The 11,052-nt window shown below is 37.5% G+C and overlaps 1 protein-coding gene across 1 annotated transcript; it reads left to right on the forward strand.

Moving 5' to 3' along the window:
- Positions 1 to 7,553: 7,553 nt before the first annotated feature.
- On the forward strand, positions 7,554 to 11,049 carry LOC118755252 (the record flags this gene model as incomplete). Its single annotated transcript, XM_036490101.1, is given in 1 exon segment — positions 7,554 to 11,049. A coding segment is annotated over 1 exon segment (3,496 nt), but the record flags the coding sequence as incomplete, so codon positions are not given.
- Between the last annotated feature and the right edge of the window lie 3 nt (positions 11,050 to 11,052).

Consider the following 11,052-nt stretch of genomic DNA (forward strand, 5'->3'; position numbering starts at 1 on the left):
TAACATTGTACTAAAACAGTTGTTCTGGTAACTCTTATACATGAAAAGTCCGTTATCATTGAACGCTTTCAATAGCACACAATTTTGGTTGTTTTTGATTTCGACACAATCACGCTCAAATGTCACTGTATGCCCATTCTCTATTGCTTTGCTCACAGATACAAAGTTACCCTGCAAAGCCGGTACATACAACACATTTTTCAATGTAACCACTGTACCACCGACATCGACGTCGCCACGGCCTACTGCGTCAATACATTGGCCTCCTGCCAACCATATTTTTATACCCGAGCGCACTTGTGCACAAGGGTATATTAATTTTGTACACATAACGGTTGTTTGTAACAGGCAAAACGAATCAAGATAGATATAGACAAATGTATACATAAATGCTCAGAATGAATAGAGAAATCGATTAAGCCATGTATGTCTGTCCGTCCGTCTGTCCGTCCGTCCGTGTACATGATAACTCGAGCAAAAATTGAGATATCTCAACGAAATTTGGTATGTTAATGCAAGGTAGGTTGGTATTGAAAATGGGTGAAATCGGACTGTAACCACGCCCACTTCGCATATAACGGTAATTTCAAGAATACGAAAACTGCGATATTTTAGTAACTACTGAATATAATTCACTCAAAATTGATATTTACAATAATTTTCAGACGAAAAATAAGAATATTATAAATTTTTGGAAAATGGGCGTAGCCACGCCCACTTATGGTTATATGTGTATATCTTGGTAACCGCTGCACCAATTTCTACCAAACTTGGCACAGTTGTTGGCCTTGGTGCAGCATACTAAATGGCCGATAATTTAAAAAATTTGACAATAACCACGCCCACATCTCATATAACGGTAATTTTCGGAAATACGAAAACTGCGATATTTTAGTAACTACTGAAGATAATTCACTCAAAATTGATATTTACAACAATTTTCAGACGAAAAATAAGAATATTATAAATTTTTGGGAAATGGGCGTAGCCACGCCCACTTATGGTTACATGTGTATATCTTGGTAACCGCTGCACCAATTTCTTCCAAGCTTGGCACAGTTGTTGGCCTTGGTGCAGCATACTAAATGGCCGAAAATTTAAAAAATCGGACAATAACCACGCCCATATCCCATATAACGGTAATTTAGAGAAATACAAAATCTTCGATAAATCAGTAAATATTAAAGCCAATGTATTCAAAATTTATGCTTGCAACAATTCTTTACCAAGAAATACGTTTATGGTAAAATTTTGGAAAATGGGCGTGGCACCGCCCACTTATGATCACATATATGTATTCGGTAACCGTTCTACCAATTTGTATCAAACTCAGTATTTTTATTGTGCTTGCCACATAAAAGCAAAACGTTGAAAATTATTGAAATCGGACTAAAATTACGGCCGCTTTTCATACAACGGTAAATTTCAGAAATGCTTGAAACTGCAATATTTCGAAATTTAAGGACGCTAATTTACTCAAAAGTGATACACCCCGGCTTACCATCTAGCGGTAGCTTTCGGAAAGGTGAAAAAACATATATTTAATACTTGCGCCGGGTATTTAATGTTCGGCTCCACCCGAACTTAGACTTTCTTACTTGTTTCACTTGCGTTCGTGTAGTTTCTAAACAAACTGCGGTCGCAGCACAAATGCGAAGTTGCGCCGCTGTCAACGCACCATGTGTGCGTCGTCAACACATTCCTTTTAGAAGTTTTTGTATTCATCATAAAACAAGACCGCTCAACACTATTGCTTTCTTGCTTACCCTCACTCTTTTTCGGCTGTCTACACGCCGCTGCGAAATGTCCACGCCGACCGCAATTGAAACACTTGAAATTTTTACTGTTCTTACTATTCTTGTTGTTGTTGCTCCTTAAACCGTTTGCACCGCTTGCACTGTTTTTGTTCTGGAAATTACCAGACGCGCATGTCTTAGCTTGCATAAGCACTTCTGTACTTTTTTCGTACTTTCCTACACTTGCACCTTGCCTAGCACCTTCTTCCAGCAACTTTACTTTCAATACATTAAATAATGGCAATGCGTCCCGTGTTTCCATTGCAACAACAAAATTCTCATATTGCGCCGGCAAACTTGATAATAAAATTATCACAAGCATTTCCTCTGGAATTTCTACTTCTATTGCTGCGAGACCCTCCCGAATTGCACAAAATTCATTTAAATGATTTGTAACAAGAGTCCCCTCAGACATACTAAGTTGCAATAGTTTTTTAAATAACATAATTTTTCGCGCAGGCCCTTTTGGCTGGTGTATTTCGCCGAACTTATTCCACGCAACCTTTGCGCATGCTAAATGCTTCACATGGTTTATTTGTGACGGCTTTACACATAGTAAAATTGAGGCCAATGCTTTTTCATTTTTGGTATCAAACTCCACTTTTTCCGCACTTGTCATTGTTTCCAATTTGACCTCACGGCCACACGCCACTCCCCACAGTTCGGAGTGTACCAGGACACTTTTCATCTGGACCGACCACGATGCGTAATTGGAATCATCCAATTTCTCGATTTGGAAAAACTCACTCATTTTATTTCAGCTTTAGTGCACCGACGGACAGTTGAATTGTTTTTTGAACTATTTCAAATTATTTGTGGTTATGTATTTTAAATACCGACGTACAGTATTTCGCTATACTGACACACAGCAACGCGTTCGCGCAAGTCTATTTCACAAGTTAATATTGAATGCTGACACACAGCAAAGCGTCCACGCAAGTCTATTTTACAAGTTAAAATTGAATGCTGACACACAGCAAAGTGTCCCCGCAAGTCTATTTCACAACTAAGAATGCCGACATACATCAAAGCGCTGGCCCCATAACCTCTTGGTTTGCCTTATTGAAACAGACTGAATATTTGAATGAATGTAAAAAGAATATAAACTGAATAGAACGAAGAAGAGATGAGGATAACGAAATAGTGATGGGAAGTGTTGCCACAGGTATTTATTTCCAACAGTTTTCAATGACACAGGATACGCTACCATTACCTTTGTTGAAGAGATTCTATAATGTTGAGGTCACTGAGTGTCATTGCTGGCTCAATTCCAGCTCTCACCCCGGACTCACACATTGTCGAATCTTCACTGATGGCTCCAAAACTGACTCTGGGCAAGTTCTGCGGTCTTTTTCGAAATTAATGGGGACCATGGACTACGAGGTGGAAAATAGGTGGAGAGGAAAGACGTTACGTATCTGCGGTGGCAGCCAAGCTGTACTTAAGGCATTAGTTAGCCTTTTAATTAAGTACTTACAAACTAGTTTTGGCAATGCAAGTCTCGATGTTAGTAAACATAACCATCTTGCTTTGCTCTTAGCGTGCTTCTGTTCCGGTTTTGCAAGAATTAGGTATAAAGACATTTGGCCGCGATGTGTTGAGAGACGAATATCTGAGCTCTACACCCAACCTTCTGCTTAGGTTTATTCGTAAATCGTGCAGATTTAACAAAAATTAAAATGGACATGAAAGGAGCACAATGTAGTCTGAGTGCTGTTTTCTGCACGCGTTGTTTTTTGTCTGGTTCCTCCAAAAAAAGTGTTTTTTTAAGACGGAGTTCGCCAAAACTCCCCACTGAGGAATAAAACTTCCATCTTCCTCCTCACTACAACTCAGTTCAAAAGCAATCAATGTTGATTTCCTCTTTTGTGAGTTAAAAAAGAAAAAACGTTGTGTAACTAAATTCATCACACCCATGCCACTCAAAATATTACTTCTCATAAAAGAGCGTTCTGCCTCTTTTGCTTATCTAGCTTTCATAACAGTAATTTTCATCGTTGATAAACTCATTAAAGCAGCAGTGAGTGATAAATATTTTTCGCATCACTTTAAAACTTTTGAGTGATAAAACTTAAAGTGATGCCATAGAAACACACAAATAAACTATTTTACAAATACACCACATGAAAATTCAAGAATGAGCCGAAAATGTGAGGAGTTTATGGTGAAGAGAATGTAAAAACACTAGCGATCGGAGTTTTCTTAAAACATATGACTCCTCAGAGCGAAATTTTAAAACTTGCAAGTGTGTTATCACAATATTTCAATAAATATAACACAAGCAAATATACCTCTTTTTTTGCCACTCCGAATTTAGGTTTGGAGCTTAGCGGTGATGCAAATTTCCATCGTGAGATCTAATCTTAAAATTTTTTTAAGAGCTTTGGGAAAATTTTTGAAATATAGCTCCAGGGCTCCACCAAAACCAGTTTTGGAAAGGGTCTACGAGAAGAATAAGTTTGGGAACCTCTGGTCTATAGCTATTGCTAATCTTCAAAATAATAATAATATTATTTTGGAACGGCGTATCAAAAATTTAACTGATTTGACCACGGCAGTATATCGAAATTACAGATTAGATCGCACATTTCTTTCTTTCTGGCATTTCCTCAATTAGGTTTCACTTCTTCCGCGCGTAGGGACTTCACGCACTGAGTTTTTTATTACAAGGTGGTTCGTTTTGTGAGAGTCAACAATGAAGTCTCTACGATGAACAGAACCCGAGATATAACAATTTGAAGAAGTACATGATTATTTAGTCAGAATCACGAAAAGATCCAAAATTTGACAGATCACATATCCGAAGAAAAAAGGAAAAATGTGAAGCCAATCGAAATTCTGACACCAAATTTGGTGTCCGATATGAAAAAGAATGCCTCATATATATGATATATATAACACCGTGCGACAGTGAATTTTACACACGAAAAAATCAATATATTCACAAAACTGGGGGCCAAATATAGTAAAACTGCGTTTTTAGTTTTACCCTCTGACGTCAGGATTTTTTTAAAAGGACTTTGAAATTAGAATATGATTGAATAAAAAAAAAATCAAAAGATGCGGTGCATTGTAGAGTAACAATATGGGTATCAACTAAAAGGATAAATTCTGTAGAATAGAAAAAAAATTAATTTTTGGGTGCACCAGGACGAATAAGTATTGAAAATGTCCTTTTGAAACTTTCTCCTTGAATATCCTTGGAAACTTCTAATATTTATTTTTGAAAAAAAAAGAAATATGTCAAGGGGTAATATGTTAACTACCACATCCTCATATTTCGTCATTCTAACTTTATTAGTTTTAGATAAAAAAAATTTACACTTCTCTTTATAAGATATTGATAGTTACATTATACATAAATGAAGATACTGGCATCATTATAATGGAACCATGTATGCGCTCTAAAAGGCCAAACTGGCCGTATAATATATCTACAGTTTAAATACTTTAATTGTTTTGTATACAAAGGCGTAGCCTTTCATCTAGGGGACAGGAGTTTATATAGAGGGGAAAAATGGTTTTAATTATATTTTTTTTGTGTACATAAAACGAAATTTTTGGGTTTAAGAAAGTATAAGTTTTCTGGTAGCCTTTACAACCAATACCAATGTTTTAAAAATCGGTTAGTCATTTTTTTTTGTTTAAAATATTTTTATTTATAAAAAAAAAAATGTATTCTTTGCCTTCAATTGGTTGTTCTCAAATTATTGTACACGAAGTATACAAATATGCACACCAGAAGAAAGGGGGTTCAATCGCCTTTACAACGACACCAATTAATTTAATGTTAATTTTTTTTTTTATAAAAAAGGTATTTTTTCCTTTTAAATGTTTTTTCTCAGAGTTTTACATACAAAGTATACAAATGTGCATATCAGAGGAGAAGAAAGGGGTCTAATCACGTTTACAACGATACCAACTTTTTAAAAATCAGTTCAAAATTGTTTGAAATATAAGGTTTTTAATTTTTCGAAGACCCGACCTTTGCCCCTTTATACCACCTGTAATATAAGTTTGCAAAAAAAAAGTTATAACCCATTTAAATAAGAGCAAAAGGCGGTCTACGACTGTATTTTTAGTTTTTTAGTTATTTACATATAATAAAAAATAATAATTTTTTACCAAAGATTCTATTTCGAACTTCGAAGGCCCATATCTCAATTTCGGAGGCTAACTTCGAAAAACGGAGAAATTACTTTTTTTTACCTATGATTCAATCTCTTAAAAAAATTGGTTTGGTCCAATACCCAACGAAGTGCTGTACAGTGTAATGATTCTAGTATCCTCATTTATGTATGTTGTAACTATCAATATTTATTTATTTATTTATTTATTTAGTCTACAAAAAAATGTTTTCTTACAGACAATTGGGATAAAAAGATTTAGATATTTAAGTATGTATGATACATTACAGAGTGAAATAATTATAAATATTAACTTGTAAAGATAATAATGGTATACAATAGCAATTTGGGTAGCTGGCGAGGCCTTGTCTCCAGTCTACTTTTGTGTGCGGCGGGCGGAAAGACCTAGTTTCCGCTCCGCGCTGTTTACAGGCCGTTGATCATGGTCGGAAAGGCCGAACTTCCGATCCATGTTCCCGTAGTCATTACTTTATAAAGAGAAGAGTAAATTTTTTTTATCTAAATCTAATAAAGTTAGAAGGACGAAATTCGAGCATGTGGTAGTTTATATATTAGTCCTTGTCATAAATTTTTTTTTTTAATAAATATTGGAAATTTCCAAGGATATTCAATTATAAAGTTTTAAAAGGACATTTTCAACATTTATTTGTCCTGGTGCAACAAAAAATAAATTGTTTTTTTAATTTTATAGAATTTTTCCTTTTAACTGATACCCATATTGTTACTCTACAATGCACGAAATCTTTTAAATATTTTTTTTATTCAATCCCATCCAAGAAATTTCAAGTCCTTTAAAAAACAATCCTGATGTCAGAGAGAAAAGTTAAAAACGCAGTTATACTATATTTGGCTCCTAGTTTTGTGAATACATTGATTTTTCCGTGTGTTTTAATAATTTTTGGTTTTTGTCGCACGGTGTAATATAACATAGAATAATAGTAGTGTCGGCCGCTGTGGTGTAGTGGTAAGCAGTGCGCGATTCCACTCCGCAACGCCTGGGTTCAAACCCTGGTCAAAGCAACATCGCAAAAAATATAGAGAAAAGGTTTTTTCTTAACAGCGGTCGTCCCTCGGTAGGCAATGGCAAACCTCCGAGTGTATTTCTGCTATGAAAAACAGCTTATCATAAAAATACAATCGCCGTTCGTAGTCGGCCAAACACTAACATATGTGTAAGCGCCAATCTATTATTATTATTATATTAATAGTAGTGTTAGAACTGTAATATTTTATTTGATTATTTGTAGGGCTGCATTTTAAAATTCTTGTATGCCACAGTGTCTGAATTTCGTTTATTTTAATTTGGTAGTAAATTAAATTATATCCCGGGATCCCGAGGGCTTGATACTGGGATTTCGGAACTCCAAAAAGGGCTCGGTACTGCCGTGATTCGGGATCTCGAGCCAGGTCCTGTAGCTGATTTTTTTCGAAACCGATTGAAAGCTGTTCCTGTACTTGAAACGGTTTCGGCTTCGTTCGTTTTCAGGTCAAAATAAAGTTTAAGCTTTCGGTTTAAGGTTTGAAAAGCGAAACGGTTTTAAACTGATACGGGTTCGGTTTCATTCTTTGGTATTTTCTATCTTTAACCTTTTCTTCAAACTTTTTTCTTAGACAATGCAGAGGAAGCTATGGTGAATAAGACGATCGCCGAATTGGGTAATTTTACACAGCTGTTGGAAACGGGAGGGAGTTCGTTGGGATGCCTTACCGATACATCTCCAAGTGTAGCATTTTTAAAATCACAAATACAATACCATTCTCCCTCCGAAAATATAAGCTTAGCTACCAACGATGTTGTATCCCCACCACAATTACAACAACATCAGTATATTCAAGAAAGGCGCAATATGCTGTTAGGTGGTCCAAGTACTAGTAGCGCAGCTCAAGCCATTCTACAAAAACAGCAAGCGCAACAGCAGACTATTCATCTTCAAAATCCCCAGCGCCACCTTGTACAAGAACAGCCACTATTTAAGCCTCCTAATACTGTGTGCCCTATGGATGGCAAAGGACCAGTTCCACCACTGACTTCAACCTTAAATAGTGGGTCAAATGGTCGCGATTATCCATTCGTGAGTATGAGACAAGCTCGTGTGCTGCAGGGCCGTGGAAATGCAATGAACAACTGCTTAGTAAGTAACAGCCCAACATTTCCTTCAAGCAGCTCACTCACTTTACAGACGCCGCAGAATGGGCAGATGGAGATTGGAAGTGGGGTGGGATTGAAAAATAATAAAAGTTCTCCAACCACGGAGATTTTGTCAACATCACCAATTACATCCGGTAATAAATCACAGTTTTTGCAACCTCCTCCACCCCCATATCCAGGTATGGGGAGCACAATTTCAAACGTCATGAGCGAACCAGCCGCTCAAATGAACAAATCAGTGCAGAATTACTTACACAAAGCAGTTGCAAGACAGCAAGTTGTAGCTCATCCGGTAGCTTCTTCGACAATTTCCAACAATATAGCTATTTCATCACCACTACTTGTTAATTTATTACAAAATGATGGGAGCACTATTACAAATCAAGCTAAATTATCGCCACAAACACCTTTGATGCAACATCAAAATCCGTCGTCATTATCATCGGTGAGTTCTGGTCCCCAGCAATCTCAAAACCAAAATCAGCAATTAGGGAGCACATCTGTGCGTTCACAGTCATTAGCTACTGGCGTTATAACAGAGCAAAAAAAACGCCAACAACATTCAAAACTGATACATTCTGTTTCCGACAATCCATTTACTGCGGGTATATCTTCACACATCACATTGTCTTTATCCCCCAGTGCGGATTCGAGTATGCGGAGTGTACAGCAGCAACAAACTCAACAAATAATGACGATTCCTGGAAGTAATTTATTCAGCCAACCACATCAATCAAACTTTCAACCACAGCATATACTATCGCAGCAAGGTAGTTTTATGCGACAACAACGCCAGCAACAGTTGCAGGCAGCTGCTGTTTCGATAGGAGGTGTACCATCTCATCGTTTTATACCACATCAGCAGCAGGCACCGTCGTTCCAACAGTCTCAGCAACATCATCAAGTGACCCAGCCATCCGGTGTTGGTGGAGTCATGTTGACAAATTTACAACAACAGCAGCAAACACTTATTCGACAAGTTCGTCCTGGTGATGGAATTTCAGGACAGTTGGTGGTGCAAAAACAACCACAAACACATCAGTTTCTTTCGTCAGGTGGCATGTCGCCTACTGAATCGCATTCACCTGTTTCTAGCCACCATTCCATGCATAGTCCATTAATGGGTCCACACTCTCAACAACTAGTGTCTCCTTCAACAACGCCAGTTCAATCCCCTCACTCCCACCCACCCCAAGCACATAAAATCCCAGTTCAGCCTCAACACCAAATGCAATTACAACAACAACAATTACAAAAACAACTGTCAACGATTATTGGACCACCAACAGCATCATCCCACAATGATAACATTCTTCATAATACACAAGCATTTTTGGAGCCAAGTTTGTGCCCGACAGGATCTAGTACTGGTAGTAGGGGTATAATAACAAATATATTGCCTCCACCTCCTGATTATAGTCAGACAACTATTGCAACATGCACGTCACGTTGGCCTGCATTGAACAAAGCAATGGATTCAGTTACGAAAAGCAGTTTTCAGGAATTTACTCGTTACCAAATGCAGTACAATCTGCAGCAGCAACAGATCAATAATAATCAATTTCAATCACAGGTTCTTAAACAAGATCCGCAGAAGCAGCAAATAATCGACCAAGTAACCAGCTCTGAAGATGATACACTTGTGGAAATAGTGGGAGTGCCTCCTTTAGATAATGTTACAGCATCAAATGGATTATCAGATCCTCTGATAACGCTGACAGATTTTGAAGCTTTGACACCAAATGATCTTGATGCTTTGTTACCGACATTGAACTGCGATTTAGATCCTTCTTTTAGTTTGGACGATAAAAATGAACTGGAATCACTTTTGCAAGATGCCAAGGATCTAGACTTGGATCTAATTGAAGAAAATTTATCTGCCGTGGGTGTAGATCTTGACGAGACAGCTGCCGCAGCATCTTCACTCCTAGATGCAGAAGCAACACGAATATCTCCAAATGTCACACTTACCTCAATGCAGTTTGCACAGCAAAATGTGCAAATACCGCAAAACATGGAGCAGCAAGCAACATTCATAGGAAGCAAGAGCTGTATGTCAATTCAAAACAGTCCATCGCAACTGCCACAAAATAATATTCCACAAAATGGAACTAAGCCGAAAGAGAATTTAGATGTGCAAAGTAACCAATCTAATCAGAAATTGCAAGTAAAACAAAAACAATTCCCTCATTCAATACTACCTTTGCAGCAAGCTAACCTGCAACAACGGGAAGCTTTGATTCCACAGCAAGAAGATTGCGTCGTAGATGCAAATCATCTTCGTTCAAATAGCGCTGCTTCAGTTTCTTCAACTAACCAGAAGCAATTTCTTATAAATCCTCTAACTGGTGAAATGGAGCAAATGCAAAGCGATGATAGTGAAACTGAAGCAGAACAAGAGACACTACAATTGAGTTCCACAACGACAAAACCACATATTGAGTCGTCTTTATCAGACGACGTAAATGTTAATAACCCAAACGAAAACTTTTCTAACTCGCTTTTCTTAGCAGATGACTCAAATTCTTGTGGAACCACCGTGTCAAAAGTTTTGGCGAATGATCAAAACAATGGAACCATTATCGGAACGGGAAGTGATAATGAACGCTCCCCGGATTCGTCACTTTCAACCAAATCGAATCGCATTGCCAAACCTGTAAAACGAGATGGTAGCCGGTTGTCTAACAAATCTTTTACTTCGGTTAATAGCACTGGTGAATACGGTACAAGTAAATCACCTCGTCCAAATGTAATTGCAATAACGACACCGGCGACTTCGATAACAGGTGCAGTTGGGACGACTGGCGGCGTTTCACAGAGAAAATCAAAATCAAATTTACTACGTGAAAAACAGCAAAACGGCGTGGGAGATGGGAAACAAGATGTAAATATGAGCTCTGGTGCTACGAAGCAAAAAAAAACAAAAGGAAATGCCAGAGCAAAGGTTGCTGCTTTGTTA

Source organism: Rhagoletis pomonella, unplaced genomic scaffold (assembly GCF_013731165.1).
Source record: "Rhagoletis pomonella isolate Grant_MI unplaced genomic scaffold, Rhpom_1.0 Rhpom_scaffold_05737, whole genome shotgun sequence".
In the NCBI taxonomy this organism is placed as follows: Eukaryota; Metazoa; Arthropoda; class Insecta; order Diptera; family Tephritidae; genus Rhagoletis; species Rhagoletis pomonella.